Source organism: Triturus cristatus, chromosome 5_2 (genome assembly GCF_964204655.1).
Source record: "Triturus cristatus chromosome 5_2, aTriCri1.1, whole genome shotgun sequence".
Classification (NCBI taxonomy): Eukaryota; Metazoa; Chordata; class Amphibia; order Caudata; family Salamandridae; genus Triturus; species Triturus cristatus.
Window position 1 is genome coordinate 1133855323 of NC_140588.1, and position 21873 is coordinate 1133877195.

The window sequence follows — 21873 nt, forward strand, 5'->3', positions numbered from 1 at the left end:
TCCATAGATCAGCAGCTAATAATTGTGTGCTAGATCGCATAGATGATCTTCTTGAGGAGTGTCAAGGTATCTTAGCTCCAGACTCTAATCCTTCTCCCGTAGATATTTCTCACGATCCAAATGGCACTGTCTATCCTATGAGTACAAAACAGAAGCCTGCTGCATGAATCCCTTCCATCTTTACAAAACATGCTACTAGGAGCACAAAGAACAAGTCTCCCAGCTCAAGTAGGGCAACAAGGAGGGTAGCAAACCCCGACGATGAGGCGCCAGGAACATATGGCTCTTCTTTAGCTGATGATAGAAGTCAGACAGTTAAGGTAAATGGCGATATTGGTGAAATAGATAGTTTGAATATCCCGTCCAGAATCCCCTTGACCAATAGGTTTTCTCCCCTACTAAGTATAATAGACAACAATGTAGAGAGGGTGATTGAGGTAGGGATAAAGACACATTTGCCTAGTTCAGGTCTTGCATGTGGGGAGCAAGAGGAGTATGAGTGTTACAATGATAAAACCAGGACATAGACAGGAAAGTCCACTCTGGGGACAGATATGACCAGGATTATCAATGACCTAAGGGCTGAAGTAAATTCACTTAAATTATTAATTTTAGACCTTAAAGATCAGGTCAAACAACTCATGGGTAGGGACCCACCCAAAACCTGCGCTCCAGACTATTGCAGCGGTCCTGTAACATTCCCTCTTTCGCACCAGATAAATGTTGCTCCTCGAAATTCCATGCCCAACATCCCTCCTCTGATGTCCATTTCTAAATGCCCTTCTATAAAACCATAGTTCCCAAAGGCTCAGGAACCAGAGGGTAGAAAAGAAGGTAGAAATTATATACCCAAGGATAACAACATGCGATACTCAAGTGACGCACTTGCACGGTCTAATTCCTCGTCAAAGAGCATCTTCCTGGTTAATGTGCCTAAAATACCGTCAAACAATAAATATGAAGACCACAACTCCCTAATCAACAAATCGATCCATTGGGGCTGTAGATCGGTCATCTGAGATGACATACTATGGGCCACAAGGCGGAGTCACCATGATACTCGATTGGATTGCATCGAGCTACATTTAAGAGAGGGGAACCTGGTGCACAAGTTAATAGTATTGGAAGTGAGAGCATGTCCACCCACTCCGACAGGCATACAGATGAAATATAACTTAAATAGCATGTCCCAGCCCCAAGCCCAAAAGCGTCCTGTCGCACAGCCAGGGCCTGATTCAGTCTTAGATAAGGTGGATTGACTGGTACCACCGGTCTCTCCGACGTGTACTCTACTATACAGTAAGGAACTGGGCTTACCTAGAGTTGACTCTATATTCACCTGTCCCCCATAATGATAATCGCGCAGTTCAAGAATCTAGGGGTGATTTAAGGGCAGACCGACTCCTTGATAAAACAAACATGTCAAATGTACCAAGCCAGCAACCTATATTACAACTAATATCATGGAATATTGCAGGATTGAAAAGGGAGTTGAATGACGCTGAATGGCACGAATATATTGATAATAACGAAGTTTGCTTGCTACAAGAAACATGGGACAGTAAACTCCATATCAGCTTGGGTATAAAACATATAGGGCCATATTATCAAGAATGGCGATAACATTATCGGCGCTTTAGCAGCAGGAAACTGCCGCTAAAGCAGCGATAATGGGCTTGATAATATGCCCTAGAGAATTCCAATAAAAGCCCAGGTTCTGGTGTGAAGGACACCAAACCTGGGCTTCTACTGGAATTCTCTAGGGCATATTATCAAGCTCATTATCGCTGCTTTAACGGCAGTTTCCTGCCGCTACAGCGGCGATAAGGTTATCGCCATTCTTGATAATATGGCCCATAGTGTGAATGCCACCCCCTCATTAAGAGGTAGACCGTCGGGTGGGCTAGTTATAAGGGTTAAGATCACCCTTACTGTTGATATAACCCAGTTGGACTTTGCATCACGTGATATAATTTGAATAAAAATCTCTACCAGTGATAAAACTGAAATGCATATAGTAAACATCTACAAAAGACCAAGCCCATTGAGTAAGGAATCCCCTGTGCAAGAGCTATTAGATGAGCACTTAAGCACAATAGATGCAAGGTGGCAATTGTGGGGGGAGATTTCAACTGCAAGTACGAACCAGTAGTGGGTTTAGAAAATATTTTTGAAGAGGAGGATATTGCAAATAATATTTCTCCACTGGATAGTAACCCTTTAGTACCCTGCACAGTTTTAGTATCACAACTTACTCGACTAGTCGTAGGGCATGGACTTTGGCCCTGTAATGGTCGTTTACCGTCCGATAGACTAAGTGCTGCTACATTCAGCAGGGGGAGCTGCAAGAGCATCATCGATTACATACTGGTCTCCATCAACTTTTGGTCAAATGTCCATGACTTAAAGGTCGAAATCAGAGATGAGAGTGACCACTATCCTCCTTGTCTCACAATAGCAGGCAATTCCTTCGATCATACTATTTGGGAAGACAATGTTAATATTCCTCTTTCAATTGAACCCACAGTTACTAATAATCGAAGAGCTTTGAAATGGCCTTCTATAGCAGGGAAAGACAAGATTATGACAAATATTTACAACACCTTTTCAGACATTATCTACCGGTACATTGACTTGCCTACTGCAGAGTTTCCAATAATACAGATCCACAACCCAATGGCAGATAAACTAAAACAAATGTTGAGAGAGTGCCAGGGGTGAAAGAAGGGGGGGGGGCACAGCTGCCAACTACCCAGTAAACCAATGGAATAATAGTGAGTGTTGTAAAGCCAAGAGCGAGTTAATTACGGCAGGAAAAAATAATGATGTTATTTCACTAAGAGATACAAGGTTAAAATATAATAAATTGTTAACACAAACCAAGAAAGAGTGGGATGATAGTGTCTGGACGGAACTGATTATTGCAGCAAACAGTAAGGATCATGTAAGTTTCTGGAGTTTGATGGGTAAAGTAAATAAAAATGGAAGAAGTACCAAAGATCTCTTTTTAGACCCAGGTACTTGGGTAGATCACTTCTCTCTAAAATGTACTCAGGGTCTACAATGGATACATTAAGCATCTAGCAAGGTAATGCAACAGACTCTGCAATAACAACACCATTCTTTCGCCTAGAGGACACCCTGGCGGCAATCGATTCAATAAAATCCGGAAAAGCCCCGGGCCCAGATAAACTACCTGGCAACCTGCTAAAGCACGACAAAGCTGTATGGGGGCCATACGTCAGCTGCCTTTGCAATGCAGTGGCGGCAGGTGCTCCAATACCTGAGTCCTGGAAAGGAGCCAAAATCATTACTATATTTAAAAAAGGAGGCCAAATCCTTGCTAAATACTGGGCAATAAGTTTAATAAACGTTCTACAAAAAACATATTTATTTATTTATTTTATTTATTTAGGAGTTTATAAAGCGCACTAATACCCGAAGGTGTCCTGGCGCATATGCTAAGCAGATTTTATTAAAATAAAACGATTGGATTGAGGAGAACCACATTTTATCCCAATACCAGGCGGGGTATAGGGCCAAGACCAGTACCATTGATCAAGTTTTTAGATTTGTTTGTATGAGCTGTAAATACAAGATTTAAAAAAAGGCCACTTGTATATAGGTTTTATAGATTTGAAAGCTGCCTTTGACCTCATCCCCAGAGATTTGCTCAGGAAATCTTTGAGAAGCCATGGTGTACCAGAGGATCTTCTTGTGCAAGTAATAAGATTGCATGAAGATAAATATGCAAAGGTTAGATGGGGTCCGAGGGGTGAGCTCACTGAGGCAATCCCCGTAAGGAGGGGTGTAAGGCAGGGCTGTGTACTGGCACCAACCCTATTTTAATTATATGTAAATGATGCTCCGAATTACCTTTTGGGAGGCACACATGACTCACCAAAGTTAGGAGGGGTGCCAGTACCCGCTCTTTTATTTGCGGACAACACTATTTTAGTGTCATAGACCCCGAAGGGCCTTCAAGGTCAATTAAATTCTTTTAGTGTCTATTGTGATTCAAAAGAGCTGGTTATTAACTCTAGACACACAAATGATGGACAGAATGCAGAACAAATCAAAATATTCACCCCCAGTCAAAATATCTGTGTTAAATCCATCATTCTTTTGCTCACCATGCCACCCCAGTTTACACCTGGCCATATGCAAATCAGTCTTGACCCTGGGCCTCATGGGAACAGTCCAGCCCGAACTGCCAAGCCAGGTCCTCCCAGGACTGGAAACAAGCATCCTAGGAGCGGTTTCGGGGTTTCACCCCTTTTCAGCCAGGATAGTTTGAATACAGTTCCAAAATAATACTTCAAGAAAGTTCCCCTCCGTGAATCTTGAAGGGAGCGAGGAGTTCTGTGCGACTAACTGGTTACACAAGATATTATACGGATAGTCCTTTCAGCAGAGGCATATATGCAAATCATAGACATATTTAAGAACAATGTTTAGTGAAGTTGAAATGCCTCTTGATCTCTCCGTGGAAAAAGAACAGTGAACCAATACGTGAAAAATCCAAAGGAAAAGAGCTCTGCCTTGTATGAGCTGCAGCAGCTCAAGTCGAGTCAGATCGCAAGCCTTTCGTAATTCAAAAATAAATGTGTAAGTCCCACTCGTGTCTTTTGCAGCTCAAATATCAAACAACTAATTATATCGTGTTAGCCACGTAAGCGATACTTCGCTCTCAAGGTTTAACCACTGCTTGCACAGCTCAGAGTCACTGAAACGAGTTAACGCGTTGAATCCCAACACGCGTTTACACTAAAAAAGGAAAAAAGAAAACAGCCTTTGCTCTTTTAAATATCGCAAGTTACTTGTGAGGTTTTCAACTTCGTACTTCAAAATGAAATGCGGAGGCCATGCATTTCTAGCCCAAACGAGTTCAGGAAATTCCCAGTGAGGGATCAGCAGGGTAACTGGCAACAGCTGCGGACGAAGTCGATGAAGGAAATGAATTCCGGCAAGGTAACGGATCCCAAGGTCAGTAAACAAGAGGCGTGGTTCTGCAACGAAAGAAAGCCAAGCACTCGAGACCAGGTGCGGGCTGACTTTATACCATGGAGCAGTCAGCTGACCAGTAGTCACTGCAAGATTGGAAAGCATACAGTGTGATACCCATTACACTGCATTGTGGGAGTGGTAGTATTTAGTGTTTTAGAGGATAGAGAAAGGGTGCAAGAAGCCAGAAGGTTAACACTTATTAAGTAAATTGCTGCCACAATTGATGGGTGCTAGGCCCATCTCTGCTCTCTCTCTCTAGAGCCAGCAACATGGTCTCTAGATCCAGTCTTTTGGCCAGCCTTACTAAAAGGTTGTCCTCCTCATTGAGGCTACCCTCAATGTCCTCAGTGGTACCTGATCCACCTGTGTGGGATCTAGGTACCGAGAGGTTGATTCTTGGCGTCAGGGCCACTGGGCCCTTTTTTCCCTATGAAGTGGTGGGGTCTACCTGATCATCCCCTCCCTCTTCGTCCTCATCTGATTGGTCTTCACCATTTTCAGATGGGTGGTCCGTAGCATACCCAGCCAACAGCGCCTGGAGCTTTTGTTTGGTGCGATGGGACACCATGGTTATGTTTTTAATTTTACATAGGGAACTTAACTCCTTGAAAGACAAGTCACGGTAAGGGGTGAGGTCAAGCTCCTCAACCTGGTCCTCTATGCCATTGTGGTTGTCTTCACTAACAGCTGGATTCTTGTTTTGAGACATTGTTAAAAAACTTCTAACCCCTCTAACCCTAGCTAAAGTGGCTTTTTATTTTTCTATAATTCCAGAGGGACTTAACCAAGGCCATAGCATGACTTTTAGTAATTTAGCAAAAATGCCAATTTGGAAAAATCTGAATTCTAAAGACAATTTAAGAGTTCTGTTGTGTGATCAGGTGGTAACCAAGTAGTCCAACAAATGCAAAGTTGTATAGCCCACCGCTGAACCACCAATGTAGGAAGCTGGCTCTGTATCGACTATACCAAAGTGAGGTATAGTGTGCACAGAATCCAGTGGAACCCAAAAGCTAGGCAGAGGTAAAAGTAGATAGCACCTCACTCTCTATTTGGGGTAGTGTGATCAAGCAGTAAGGCTTTATCAGAGGGTAGTGTGAAGCATTTGTTGGTCACACTCAGTCAGCAAATGAATTCACACACTTGTTTTTGTATAAAAATATTCTTTTAGTTATTTTATTTTCTAGAACCAAGCAAGCCTGGCATAGGTAAGCAATACATACTTTACAGTAGTAATGCAGTTTGTAAACAGTTTGGATTGTAATTGTAAATGTACTTTGATTTGATTACAGTAATGTTACTGTTAATGCAATGCTTTTCAAAACATAGTACATATACTTTGTATAGGATTTTTAGTAAAATATCATGTAAGTTACTTTTCAGATTACTTTTCTTACACAGTGCAGTATACCTGGATACCGCACTGGGACATTTTCTGTAAGCAGGTAAGTAAAAGCGTTTTGTTTATTTAGTTACAGTTTTAAAGGATTTCTTAGATTTTCCAACTCCACACTTAGAAACTTTTCATGGAAAACCAGACAATGTTATCCTATGGAGAAAAATAGTGTTATCGCTTCAAAGGTAAGTACTTTGTTGTGGGAGTTGGTATTCTGGGAATGGACTAAGGGGACCCCCAGAGTCAAGGATGCACTCTTGTTACACCCTCAGCTGCACTAGGGCGGCCGGGTGCAGAGTGCTGAGGCACAATGTTATCCTATGGGGGATAGGGGCCCTCCGGTTGGTGGCTGCTGACGAGCAGGCCACGCGGTTGTGGGAACAAAGCTCCTGGAGTTAAGCTCAGGGCAAACGGAGGTTTAGGCCAGCACAAAAGATGCACCCTCAGAGGCACTGGGGCGGCCGGGGGCAGAGTGCTGTTTTGGCATCGGAAGCCCTGTAGCTTTCAATGAGGAGTCTCCGGTTTGCAAAAGCACCGCAGGCTCGGGGATGATGGTCTTCTGGATGCAACCACCACTTGGAGAGGTAAGTTGGGATCTTGGGGGTTGGTTAGGCATGTCGGTTGGGCCACCCAAGGTTGTGGGACGTCGGGTGCAGGGGTGCCTTTTAGGGTCAGATCTTCTTACCAGCTCTTGGTCGCGGTTGGGGGGACCTTCCGGTTTGAGGCTGCAGGTGTCGGCTGGAGGCTTGAGGCAGGTCAGGGGTCACTGGATCCCTGGTCAGGATTGCGGAGAGACCTCCTCTGTGTTGGACCACTCGAACTCAGGCCTTGAGCGTCGGGTGCAGAGTGGTGCAAACTTGCGGATCCTTGCAGAGCTGGAGTCTGTTGTTTGAACAAATCCGGTGTTCACAGGAGACAGAGTCTTTGGGATTGAAGGCAGGCAGGTCCTCCGGGTTTCTTGAGGTTGCTGGCTGCAGGACACACTTGAATTTCTCTGGAGCAGGTTCGAGGTGGGGACAGGCCGGTAGGGCTGGGGCCAAGTCAGTGGACGTCCTTCGGCACCGCTGTTCAGTCCTTCTTCTTTTCTTCTTGTAGTTTCTTTTCTGAGGAAGCAAGCTTCAGGGGTGCCCCTAAATACTAGATTTAGGGGCATTATTGGTAGGTTGAAGGTTGGGACTAATGGGTCCCTTCCCTGGGGTGGGTACACCACCTACTACGCCACCCTCCAGTCTGAGGGGGACATAAGCCTTTCCCTGGTTGGCTGGGTCCCCCATCTGTACGATGGCGGGGTCTGAGAGATGTGCTTCACTTCGCCCCCCCACCTGAGGGGCGGAGTTGGCAGAGGTGGGCACACCTCCCTTCCTCACTTGTTTTTCCCACTAGTTCTCCCACCCAAAGTGGGGGTCAGAACCGGTGGGGACCAGTTGCTGAAAGCAGCAAGTGGCGCGGGGAAGCACACAAAGGCGGCAAGCCTTTGAAGCTTCCCCTTCGTCGACCCTGCCCATCCTGGGGGAGGAGGCTTGGCACCTCGTCCCTGGATGTGCATTGTTTCAGGCCCCGAGAGCAGCAGGCTCTCGACCCAGGGGTCCAAAAACATGTCTGGTGGTGGCAGCTGAAAGCAGCCACTCAGCCTGGACACTAGTGGTTGGTCGTTTTTCAGGGGGCATCTCTAAGATGCCCTCTGTGTGCATTTTTCATCAGTGTAGGTTTAATGTACTGAGAAGTTTGATATCAAACTTCTCAGTTTTCAGTGCAGCCACATTGGTGCTGTGGAGTTCGTAATGACAAACTCCCTGCACCATATACTCTTAATGGCAGCACTGCCCTTACAATGTTTAAGAATGGACTTAGACACAGTAGGGGTACAGGGTTTATGCACCTATATCCTCACCACTGGTATAGGGCACCCAGCTAGAGGGGTGACTGATCTATGCCAGGGCAGTGGGTTGTAGCCATGGCACACAGGGATTTGTCGACTCTTCACTTTGTTCTTCACCAAGACACACAGCCTGCAAAGGCAGTGTGTGAGTGTAATGGTACAGGGCCTCTAAGGGTGGCACAATAAGTACTGCAACCCTTAGAGGTCTTCCCCGGTCACAGTGCCTTGGGTACCTGTCATACGATTTACCAGGGGCTGACCTGTGGCCAGAGATGCCAATTGGGTTTTGTTTTTAATGCAGGTTTAGGGAACGAACATAGGCCCTGGGCACCTGATTGGCAGAAGCACAGGGCACACTCAGTCATAGCACATCAGCTGTACAGCAAAAAGTGCAGGCTACCATGCAGAAAGAGGGCACTTTCTCACAAGCAGTGGCTGGACTGCCACCGCCGCGCCATGAGTCTGGCGGTCCACAGACTGCCAGTCTCGTAATCGGGCCACAAGTGTCTTGGGTTAGCCAAGATAAAAGAGTTAAACTCACCCCGTGTTCCCACTCTTACACGCTTTAACAACTGGCATCAATCACCACCATAAGATGAAACCCCTATTGATGATATGCAGCATAAGAATAGACATAACTCCAGATTACAATTGGAGGGGATGGTTAGTATGGCCACTCTACACTAACAAATGCCAAGATAGATTACTGGGTAACATCAAAGAATTTACAGTCCATAGGCCTGACACGTGATATGTGCAGAGTAAACATTATGTGGTGTTAACAACTTACAGTGTTGGAAACATGTGTCTTAACTTGCTAAAACCTCGACACCGTCTCAGGTAAAACAGCACTTGTCCCTATTATCAGAAGACTTTGAATTATGGGACTTCTTGTTAGGTCCTCGGAAACCATGTCAAAAGTGCTTCTTATATGCTGTCTATAACGAGATATGGAAAATATTTTAACAAGAAGCTGCTGAAAGACTGCGAGAGATTGAAAAGGCCAACCTAGAACAGGCTCTGGTAGTGGACAACTGTATGACTACCTTATAATCTAGGATTTATTCTCTAGGTAACATTGTCTCACCCACAATAGATGTGCTTCAGCAAGAGGTGTCTGTATTACAACATGGGCAGTCCCAGCTTGGGTCAATTCTATTGTTGAGCTGGACACTACAAACATTATGTTCTGGTTAAGTGCCTTAGAGGCACATTAACATTACAAATCTCTTTTCACCTTATCATCTTCCTGAACAACAGATAACTATGCCACGTAAAGATGCTAAATACACAGTATTACACATTGAGAAGTTAAAACTATTACCTTTTACCGTTGCTGAGATAACATCCTCGGATTGGATAATTCATGGGTACATTACACTGCCAATCTCGACTATTAACTTTCAGCACTATCTACAACACCATCAGTGGGCAGATATAAAGCATTAGGTGAAACGTTTATACATGAGCAATGGGAACTTCCTTTCACATTCTGGTGTTGGAATAGGGATACTGAAGTTTTCTTAGCAGCTCAGACTGCGAGAATACTTTACGTGGCTCCTTAGTATTCATGTGTGTCAGTGTGTGTGTGTTAGTGTCTTTGTATGGGTATGTGACTAATGGTTTAGAGGGTGTGTTTGTGGGAGTTATGTGTGTATGTGTATAAATGTGTGTATGCATGTGTCTGGAGGTGTAAGAGGGGTTGTGTGGGTGTGTATGTCGAATGAGTGTACCTGTATTTGTGAGAGTGTGCATGTTGGATTCTGTGGATGTGTATGTGGAGTTGTGTGGATGTTTGTGACTGTGTCTGGAGGTTGGTGTAAGTGTGTTTATGAGTATGGAGTTGTGTGGGTGTGTGTAGGGGTTTGTGTGTGTCTGTGGGGTTGTGTGTGTGGGATTGTGGGTGGGTGTGTGCTACTGTGCATGGGGTTATCTGAGTGTGTGAGTAGTCGGGTTGAGTTTGTCTGTGGGGATGTGTGTGGGGTGTATGTGTATTTGTTTTGATGTGTGTTTGTGGGGTTGTGTGGGTGTTGTATGTATGGGAGGTTGTGTGGGTGTGGGTGGGATTGTATGGGTGTGTGTGAGTATGAGACTGTGTGTGTGAGTATGTGACTGTATGTGTGTGTGGAGTTATGTGAATGTGTGTGTGAGGTAGTGTCTCAGTGTGTGTGGGAGTTGTCTGTATGTTGTGAGGGTGTTGTGTGTGGGGTTGAATCAGTGTGTGTGAGTGTGTGGGTAGTGTTGTATGTGTGTGAGCATGTGTGAGTTTATGAGTTTGTGTATGTTTGTGTGACTGTGTGTGGTTTGTGTCCCTATTTTACACTTTTTGCTCTGTATGTATGTGTGCCTGTATATGTTGCCAATAAGTGTGCTTTGTGTGCATGCCTGTGCATGCACTATGGGAAAGTCAGGTCTGTTGGCTTTGGCAGTGCTCGTTACTACTATGAGTCTTATCTGCTGAGGGCAGTTCTTGGTCACTCATGTTCATACTGCAGTCTAAGTGTTCGCATGAAGATTTTATTATGCGTTTAACAAGATGCTGGTGTGTTCAGACTTGATGAGATGTTATAGTAGATGTTTTTGAAACACCTTAAGTATTTCAACATTTAAAAAAAAATGACATTGTCAGATAACTGCATCCAAGCATGCAATACTAGTTAAAACAAATCCTTTTATAGACATACCTCACACTATTGATTTAGAACCCCAGATGGTACTGATCTAAACATGTTTCAGTAAATCCTGGACACACCCATTGTGTCCAGCCTGTGGTCTTACCTTGAAGCGATAGGGCAATGTTAAGGAGAAATAATATAAAAGTGTAGATATTCATCGTAAGCTTTCACTTTTCGTTATCCTGAAAGAAGTCACAATGAATGTAAACCTAAAAAGAGAAGATAGTAAAAATGATTTACAATTGTCTTAGACAAATACAAAATAAGGATTGGCGATGCTCACCATTTTAAGATTATCTGGTTTAGCACAATAATACATTGTCAACGTTTTTCTAGTGCTCACCGTGTCCTGACAGTGAATAAATGTAACATCATGTGGCAAATAACAGACACAAATGTTACTTTGTCGTCATTATTAACCATTACTTAGAAACATGGGGTGTAAAAGTAGGTGCACCCCATCTCCTTTAATACCGGGCAATTAGAATTAGATGCCACTAAACAACTGCATCTCAATACCTGATCATCAAGAGGGGCAGTCACTCACATCAGAATTAGAATTGAGTCTGAATCATTCAGGCTTGTGGTGCCACATCCTGCCAAGACAGGAAGAGCTGTTGCTGCTCATCAGTCTGCAAAGGGCGGTGAAGCCATTTCCAAGCATATGAAGTTCACCTTTCCACAGTGAAAATGACTTACCAACTGCAAAGCTGCCAGTTTGCCCAGAGGTGTCTGTCAGCATATTCACGCTGTAAGATGTTCTTAGAGATAGGAAAGAAATTCAAAGCAACATCCAGGGATCTGTAGAGGTAAAATGCCCAATGGGTCTTACAACACTATTGAATGGAAGACACCGCAGGACTTTGTGAGGCGCGACAGCCACAACGATCCATCTTTACTGCTCATGCAAGATAGTCTCGTCTTTCAAGGCTGCTTTGTTGCAGTTCAATATGACATACAACAACAACAAACGAGCTCATCTAAAACATAAATGAATGAGACAAAAACCCTCTGCACCTTAATGCAACAAGACGCTAAACTCCAGCGAGAGAACCGAAAGCAAACATGGTGCGGAATTACCATTGGGCTGAGAGGGCCTTCTAAAAGCCATACACATTGCAAATTAAGAAATTTGTCATCACCTAAATAGCCACTTGTAAGTGGAATACAAAATCTCTTATGCTCTACATAGGTTATAAAAGCAAAAATAATAAAGGATGGATAGAATGCTGAACAATGCAAACATTCACCCCCAGTCACAAAGATCTGGGTTTAATTATTTGCTCTTTTGCTCACCACGCCACCCCACTTTGGACCCAGCCATATGCAAATCAGTCTTGACCCTGGTCCTCATGGGAACAGTCCAGCCCTAACTGCCAAGCCAAGTCCTCCCTGGACTGGAAACAGGCATCCTGGGATCGGTTTCGGGGCATCACCCCTCATCAGCCAGGCTAGCTTGAATCTATTGTCGCAGTGAGCATGTCTGGGATATAGGCCCAGATCTTTGTACTGAGGTGAATGTTTGATATTGTTCAATATTCTGTCCATCAATTGTTCTTTTTGCATTTTACACCCTGACAAGTCTCTGAAATCTTGTGGCTACAAAATTCACAGAATGTTACGTAACACACACTTTATGTATTTCTTAGGCATAGAAATTTCACACTGGTGTAATCAGTGGTCAAAATAACATCCCATCATCAGTTCACTGTTATAAAGTAAAAATTCAAATGGTGTCACTTTTAACACTGATGCTGATAGAGACATATTCTGGCTATAATTTTCCATGCCATTTCTATATGTAAACATAGTTTAAGGACTGGCAGTGGCTTTATTTACTTACTTCTGTAAGGAATTCGCAGGATTCCCGAGAGGTGTAAGTTGTGCCGAGAAAACAGCAGTAGCAAGCCTGACACAAAGGGATTGGGTGTATTAAAGTGTGATTTTCCTTGAAAACCACCATGATTTTTTGTAGTACCCTATTCATCAAATTATAAATCAGGCCCTTCAACCACAGAGGACGAGCTTTACTCCATCAGGGTGATGGAGTAAAAGGCTCCGTCGCCCTGAGTGAGTATCCGTCCTCCACACATAAAGATGTTCGCCGGCCCTTCGGACAAATCTACTTATTGGTAGTAACCACTGTCAAGTCAAATCCTGCCAATGAACTAAAAGGTTGACAGACGGCACTAGAAAATCGAAAACTAATGGCCGCCACACAATGGGAGCTGTCTGCTGTGGCGTGGGGGTAATTTAAATATTTTTGTTGTCTTTCCATTAGGTTTTTCGTGGCAGAGAGGGATAGTGAAATTTGGCCGTTCTGCCGGCTACTCTAAATGGGGCAGGTAGTCAAATGGCCAAGACTCTGATGACCTGTACTCCCTCGGGCCCACGTTGCTGGAGTAGGCTCCCACATGAAGATACTAAAAGTCCACCTGCCTGTGGGTTGAATCTCTAAATCAGGCCATTGATCTGTTACTCAAAGGCCATTATAATTGGCATGGAGTTCTTTAAAATGCACTATTCATCAGATATAGCTCATATAAATGTTCCATCGTGTAGGAGAGTAGGATCTGCCTCTTATGTTGCCCCCACTTTTTTCCTGATGTTTACACTGGTTTCTGACTATAGTCTGGCTGGGTCCCTGCTAATCAGGGCCCCAGCCTCTCTGGTCTCTCTAAACAACTTGGAGTGCATATTAAGTGCACTAGTGATTGGATACTGTGGTGCCTTATAAGTCCCTACTATATGCTACCTTAGGTACCAAGGGCATAGGTACTTCACAGACCTACCAGGGGCTGAAGCATGTATTATGCCACCCCTGGGAAGCAGACTAAATCTGACACCACAGGCCTGCTACTGCAGCCTGGGTGAGGTGGTGCTAGCACTCCTCACTGAGATATAGGTTCCCTATATCTCTCCCTGCACACACATTTAAACCAATCAGTCACCCCTAAGGCAGGCCCTGTCAATCCTGAGGGCAGGTGCTTGGTTTCCATGTGAGGGGGTGCCTCTGCCTGAGCAGGGCCCCTCTGCAGCTCTCAGAGTCCATTCTCTGGGGCTGTTTGTGAATGCGGTCAAACCATATACTCTTAAGTACATTATAACCTCGCAGTTAATGCTAACTTTGGAATGGCTGCATCAAAACATGTTGTGTTTGGTGTCAAACGCTTTGGAATCATACCCCCACACCAGTAACTGGTGTGGGAGTATGATCCCACCCTTCTAGAGGGATAGACATGTACCTACTGTGGAAACGCGGTAGAATCCTGCAGAGCCCTGGCATCACAAAATGGATGCCAACAGTCACAGACACTGGGCTGCCTTCCTGCTGATGACCTAAACTCGCAGTGGAGGAGGCCCAACAATAGGTATCCTGTCACAGGGAGGTGTGACCACCTCCCAGACAGGGTTTAGTGTATTACGGCTGGGTAGGTGCACTCCTAGAGTGCTTTGAAGTCCTGCACTGGGGGAGCAGTTTGCTCCTCTGTGCATACACCAGTTCAAACCGGCTCAGGGGTTAACTGCCCCTGCTCTGGCGCGACCCACTCCCCTGACTCTCCCATAGGTGGGGTCATAGAGCTAGTCCCTCCCTTCCTTTCAGTATAAGTTAGGGAACCCTGGCCATTGCAAACTAGATATCCCTGGACGACACTCTGAAGACGAATTCTGGACCTTCAACGTTCCACTACCTCTGGAAGACGGACGAATCTCCCTTGGAGTCAAGGAGTGACTCCCCTGCTTGGCAGGCACCAAATCTTGCAATCAACGGTCGCAAACTTTCCCGCTCCCGCCGGAGTCCGAAGTCCCTGCAGCCCAGGAAGAGGATTTCCTGACTTCTCCAAGGTCATCGTCAGTCCCCAGCGACGCTGAGGCAAGTGCACCTCACGAGTGACGAGGAACCGCTATCCCTGGGTACCGTGCACTATTTTCGAGTGCAACCCCTTCACGACATTCTACGAACCTGTGCATTAGACCACGTGTGGTCCAAGCCTCCAGCAGGAATCCCTCCGCAGATCAGAGGCCTACCCCGTCCCGAGTGACCGTGGGCCCCTGTTGAGTGAATCCTCCCAAGGCGTCTTTGCGATCCCTTGCCGGTCGGCTTGTGGGTCCCCAGAAGACTTTTCTACAGTTCCAAAGGGCTCCCCTGGTTGCTCCAGGCCTACCCTGACTTACCCTTGCTGGGTGAGTCCCTCAGACCTTGCTGGTCTGCACCGCTGACTTTTTGTCCTTTCCACAAGACTTGCTGTTACCAAGGCTTGTTGGCTCCAATCTGGTCACCGACACCGCAGTAAGCTGCAGACTTCGTGGGACACGCCGAGTCCAGCTCCTGGTCATCGTCGACGCCTCCTGGACCTCGTGGCTGAAGAGTCAAGACACCCGTGATCACCTGAAATCACCCGATGACTTAATAATTAAGAAAGGCAATGAAGAGAGCGCACCAGGGCCAAATGGCATCCCGCAGGCGATCTATAAAGAGGACCCCGAGTTCTGGGCATGCAAATTCAACCTCCTGTTCCGGACAATCAGCAACTCAGGTCGGGTCCTGGAAAGTTGGAGGGGTGCCATCATAAACCCAATCCATAAAGGCGGAGACCGCAAAAATCCAACAAACTATCGCTTAATTGCCCTGATCGATGCAGAGGCAAACTATTATGCTTCCCTGATACTAGCTGATTTAGCACAATGGTCGGACACGAACAGTAAGATCCCGCTAAACCAGACAGGGTTTCGTCGCGGAACAGGTACAATGGCCAATGCAATGGCGCTGTGCCCGATTGGCGATAATAGTCTACATAATCATCGGGAACTATATACCTGTTTCGTTGATTTTAAGGCGGCCTTCGACCGTGTTAATAGGAATTTACTATGGGCCAAATTGAAGCAGCAGGGTCTACCGGAGTCAATCCTAATGCCGATTATCGACCTGTATAGTAACACCTGGATGCAGGTAAAAATCAACAATGGGCAAAGGCTAACTAGGAAGATCCACACCTTTGACGGATTAAAGCAAGGCTGTGTGTTGGCTCCCCTTCTCTTCAACCTATTCATGGCCGACCTAACAGTAAGCCTTGACCTGATCAACGCACATCCTCCCCGGCTGGGCATGCTTCGTGTAACACACCTATCCTATGCCGACGATGTGGTCCTGCTAAGCCAGACAAGAATAGGCCTGCAACGCATTCTACAGGAGTTGACACGCTACACAAAGCAGAACTTGTTAGAAATAAATAGCACCAAAACAAAAACCATGGTCATAACCCGACGCCACAAATTACCACCAACCTTTTTAATAGAAAACGTAACACTGGAAGCGGTTGGAAGCTACAAGTATCTTGGGATACTGTTGGACAAGCGTCTTAATTTCCAGGCACAATTCACCAGCATGGAAAAGAAGGGCATGGCCTTAATGCATGCCTTTATGAGCCTAGCAACTGAACTTAAAGGTCCCTTGGTTTCGCCTCTGCTAACAATAATGAAAGCTAAATAAATCCCAACTATAGCTTACGGGAGCGTACTGCATCATGGCAGGAGTGCACAACTTTTGGATAAAGTGCAAATGAAAATCTATAAGTATGTCTTTGCGCTACCAAATAGCGCATCACCGGCTCAAGTAAGACTGGAATTCGGCCTGAAATCTCAAGTGTTGTTGAGAAAATACGAGACCATAAAATTCTGGTACGATGTCTGGATGAACCAAGAGATCATGCTCTATCGAGCCATGTGGGAAACAATCACCAAAAATCCAAACTCAAATCACGCCAAGTATCTTAAAACGTCAATAGAGTCAACAAATTTGGCTGGCCTCTGGGAAACCAAGCTCCCAGTACCTTCATTCAAACAGTTGGTTAGGAAGGCAGCCATTAGACACTCATTGTTTGACGACAAAATAGCTTTTAGCCACCGGTCACATGCCTGGATGACAATTCATTCTTACAAAAAATTAGTGCCGGCGCTCTTTTTGGACCTTGCATTTTCGCCTTTTATAAAACGCAAATACCTTAATATAAGGTTGGGTAATTTGCAAACTAATGCCGAGCATCCAAAGTGGAAGCCCCAAGAAAGTGAAGGGTGCGGGTTATGTGGTGCAGCAAGACAAGACTTTATCCACCTAATTTGTATTTGCCCGGCTCTCACACAGGAACGTCGAAATTGGTTGAAAACCAAGTTCAAGGAGCATGGAATACATACATGTCGGTCCGCTGTCATACAAATCTTATGTACAGTAGACCCACAATTTATTTGCAGGACAATTAAATTCATTGAACATTTTGAGAAAAAGCAAAAACATTAGCAAATTGTTGAATTTGGAACATGTTATTCCTTACAGCAGAATGACATCTGTTTTTACCTTCACAGTAGTGTAAACTTTTTGTGTTTTAACATATTGTCGTATTTATATTTTGTAATGGTTTTTTATTAACTATACAATAAAGTCCAATATCCGTCACCCGATGACTGAGCATCCATCTTCCTTGCCCCGGGTCACTGCCAAGTGACTTTGAACACTGTCTCATCTGCTTTCAGGTCTTCCTACTTCTGAATCCAGCATTGGATTCCACCCGACACTTCTCCTGTCTTCACAAGCATTAAGTCTTCATTAGCTCCCATTGAAAACGACGCCGCGACCCAACACCAAAAGACTCCTATGCACCCGGCTTCCCTGGGTGAGGTAACTCCAGCACTACGGTGCTCCTGTGGGTGTTGGCTCAAGAACTACTTACCCTGTAAGTGACTTGCTTGTAGACTCTTCCGAAGTATCCTAAAACTCTTAATTTCCAATCGGGACTTGCTCCATTGAAGTCAATAGGGATTTGCGGCTGTGTTCTCACACTCCATTCGTCTCCCGTGGGTCCTTAACTTAACTGCCTTGGGTGGATTAGTGAGGCCCCAGCGCTTCTGAAGGCCCTAGGCCTTGTCCCCTTGCAAGTCGTTATCTCTAAGACTCTTTTTTAGTATATGGTCTGGTACGCCCCTAGGACCCTAGCCATATTTGTGCTTAAATTATTGTGAAATGTTGATTTGTGCTTATGTTCCTGACTTCTAATCTCATAAAGAGATTAGCAGAGAGTTGTTAGTAATAAATACATATATATTTGATATATATACCTGTGTGGTGTCCTTTCATTTAGTAATTCAAGAGATTATAAGGTAAAACAAGCTGCTTTACATTCCTCTAAAGACTTAGCCTGAAGGCTGCTCTCCACAGCTACCACTAGGATAGCTTTCTTTAAAGGTTGTCTTAAACCTACTACCATAAGAGTCGAATTGTACTGGTGCAAGGCGTCCACTTTAACTAGTGAACAGCATGTACCATGCCGACTTCTCACATTGGTGGGCAGCGTGTGGGATTCTAGCTTGCCATTGTTTTACCAGAAAATCTCCATTTGAATTACTAACTGAAAACCACTATAGGTACTCAAGGTACATATAAAGTCAAGCTTAGTATCAATAAGTTTTACTGAACTTAGAGCTGTTTGTGAAGGGATAGCACACCCTTTCTGCAGCTCAAGCTAGGATCAGTAGGCCACAAACTAGTGTAGGTAGTACAACACTGCAAAACACTAGAATGTCCTTAAGGGTTGGAACCAGTGGGTCCACCCAGCCTCAGTATAAGGACATGACTTTCTTTGACTTGAAAACCATGTGTGCTGCAAGGCACCTGAAGCTAGGACAGAGTCCCTCCACACTACACCTGATAGATCTGCTGACAGCAGATGATCTTAGATTAGCTCTAGGAGCTAATAGGTCGGAATCAGGGGGTGGGTCAATTACAATGTCTTGGTCAGATGATGAAAATCAAGATGACCAGGACTCTGTGATTGAAGGGCCAGATCCACAAGGGTCTGAAAAGGACAGAGGAATTCTCCCTAAGAACTGACAGAATGGAGGAAAGGCCTAGGTCCCTTTCTAGGGAGTCTGACCACTCCTATCACGCTGGCAGAGAATCTGACCAGCAGAGGAGCTCCTACTTTCCTAGAAGAGAGACCTCCTCTGACAGAATGTACAAACTGCTGCAGTATGAGGAAGCAAGATTTGCCCTCAAAACCAAGCAGTTGACATTAGATAGAGAAGCCTTTGAGCTCTAGAGAGCTTCTAGAAGAGAGGGGTTAGAACCCCCTGGTGGCAGCAACAGTGTCCCTAGAGGTAGAGAATATATTCCAGACCATAGGAACCTGAGCAAGGTTGTTCCTCCCTACCAGAGTGGGGATGATATCCACAAGTGGATAACTGCTATGGAAAGGGCCTGTAGAGTACAACAGGTCCCCCAAAAGCACTGGGCAGCAATCTTGTGGCTCTCCTTTTCAGATAAAGGTAGAGACAAGCTCCTCACTGTTAGAGAAGAGGATGCTGATGACTATGAAGTCCTGACGAGTGCAGTGATAGATGGGTTTGGCTTAACCACTGAACAGTACAGGTTGAAGTTCAGAGACACCCAGAAAGCACAGACTCAAGACTGGACTGACTTTGTAGATTGCGCAACCAAGGCTCTGGAGGGTTGGCAGTAGGGTTACTGATTTCAAGGGATTGTATAATCTTTTGATGAGAGAACAGATCCTTAATAATTGCCAGAACCAGTTGTTGCATCAATACCTGGTGGACTCTGATCTGACCTTTTCCCAAGAATTGGGAAAGAAGGCAGACAAATGGGTCAGAACCAGGGTGAGGCAGAAAACCCAGAACCAAGGGGGTGACACCAAGAAGCAGGATTCTAAGGGCTCTGAGAAACATGGGGATAAGTCAAAAGACCAGAAGTCTTCACAAGGGCCCCAAAAATCTGCATCTGGCGGGGAGTCACAATCCCACAAGGGAAAAGGCCAAAAGAAGCCCTGGTGCAAATTCTGTAAACAGAAAGGGCACTGGATTTCTGATTGTAACAAGTCCAAAGACCAAACCACCACCACTCCTGCCCCTAAGGCAACTGTTGCCCCTAGTTCAGCTACTGGTGGAGGTGGTACTCAGAATAAGGGGGTAGTAGGGTTGTCCTTGGGTTCTGAAGTGGACTCTGGCCTAGTCAGAGCACCCACTAAGGCATTGCTGATTTGTGATGGAGACATTGATATGTCCTTCCTAGTGAGCCCCAGTAATCTGGGCAAATACAAACAGCAGCCTGTAATAAATGACAAACAGGCTTTGGAATTTAGGGACAAAGGTGCTAGTGTCACCATGGTGGCAGAGGATCTTGTGGACCCTGGACAGATCATCCTGGGCGAAATGTACCAGGTGACCAATGCAAGCAATGTCAGGACCAACCATAGTCTGGCAGTTGTGAATTTCTGAATACTAGATCTCTACCCGGCCACGCTCTAGACATTTGGAATATGTTACAGGATTCTAAGATATCCTGTCTGTTCCTTACGGAAACTTGGCTGTCCGAATCTTCCTCACCCGATTTGGCAAATGCCGTACCTTCTGCCTATAACATTTATAGGAAAGATAGGTCATCTGGTAGAGGTGGTGGAGTGGCTATTATAGTTAATAAGAATATTGTATGCCATACTTTCTCAGTAGATAATATACAGGGCTGCGAAGCATTAGGCTTCACTCTCCAGCTCTCATCTTCCCAGGCCTGTACTGGTATCCTGGTCTATAGATCACCAGGTTCGGTGGGGCTGTTTTTGGAAGAACTACAGGCAGCCCTATCAATACCATGCCTTAGGTCCAATCATTGCTTTTTATTAGGTGACTTAAATATCCATATGGATAATAGCTCGGATCCGGACACTCTAAAACTGTTAGATATTACTTCCGTGTTTGGCCTATCTCCTTATGTGGCAGGACCGTCTCATAATAAAGGCCACACGCTCGACCAGATTTTTTCTACTTCTCCTATCTGTGTTGACCCTCCCATGCCAGTTTTGTGGTCAGATCATTTTCTCATCACTTTTTCCATCTCTGTCATGGTTCCATCACGGTCTAAACCAGTAGGGTCGCTAAAGCATCTCTCTAAATCTTTCCATCTTCTTACTACAGAGATGCTATCAAATGTTCTAACTAACTTCCCGTGTCCCACCTCTGACAATGTAGAGGAGTACAGCGATCTCTTCCATAATTGGTTCACAGACCGTCTAGAGAGCTTGGTTCCGGCCATGAAACAAAACTCTGCAGATAAGAGAACATCTGCCCCTTGGTTTACCCCTCATCTAAAAAAAGCACGACAAGATCTTAAGAAAGCAGAAAGAGCATGGAGGCGATCCTATGATCTTTCTGAGAGGCAAAAATTAAAGACGCTGACTCGAGCCTACCATAAATTAATTTGGGATGGTAAAAAATCCTATCTGGAATCTAGAATAAATGAAGCGGAGCATTCTTGCAAGGAAATTTTCAGGGTGGTTAAAGATTTCACCTCCCCCTCTGCTTATACTCCGATCCATGCTCACTCCGAAATTTGGTTGAAGGAATTGGCTGTCTATTTTGTACAGAAAATCACCTCTATTCAATCATCTCTCCAGGCCACTTTCCAGCAGCATACGACAAGTCTGGGGTGTCCCTTGCCAGATCATGGCCCCTTTCTGTCCAATTTTCCCCTATTAGATCATGAGAGCTCTCTTGCTATTCTGACAAGTCTCAAATCCGGATCTCCACAGGATCCTTGCCCTGCCAAGTGTCTAGCAAATATGGCACCTGTTCTTAATTATTTGATTAATCCCATTTTGAATCTGTCACTCTCTTCCGGGGTAGTTCCCAAAGCTTGGAAGAGTGCCATGATCTTGCCACTTATAAAAAAACCTGCGCTCGACCCTGCAGTCTATGCAAATTACAGACCCATCTCCTTACTCCCTGCTCTGGCGAAAGTGACTGAAAGGTTTGCTCACAGATCTATTTCCAATTTTATTGAGGAAAGGGGTCTGTTGCATAATACTCAATCTGGTTTCCGTGCAAATTTCAGCACGGAGACCGCGCTCCTTGAAGTC

General features: G+C 45.1%; 1 protein-coding gene across 4 annotated transcripts in view; it reads right to left on the bottom strand.

The window, feature by feature from the left end:
* LOC146829902 (butyrophilin subfamily 1 member A1-like) overlaps positions 1–21873 on the bottom strand; it is an 837898-nt gene that overhangs the window by 695983 nt on the left and 120042 nt on the right. The window contains exon 1 of one of the 4 annotated variants that reach the window (XM_085608543.1): positions 4134–4977. The exons of 1 other annotated variant lie outside the window; for it this stretch is intronic. In XM_085608543.1, the coding sequence (XP_085464669.1) occupies positions 4134–4248 (115 nt within the window). In that variant the 5' untranslated portion in view covers positions 4249–4977. Of the gene's footprint in view, positions 1–4133; positions 4978–11060; positions 11167–21873 lie in introns of those variants that run through there. 2 more of the 4 variants (XM_085608542.1, XM_085608544.1) reach the window with 2 other exon arrangements.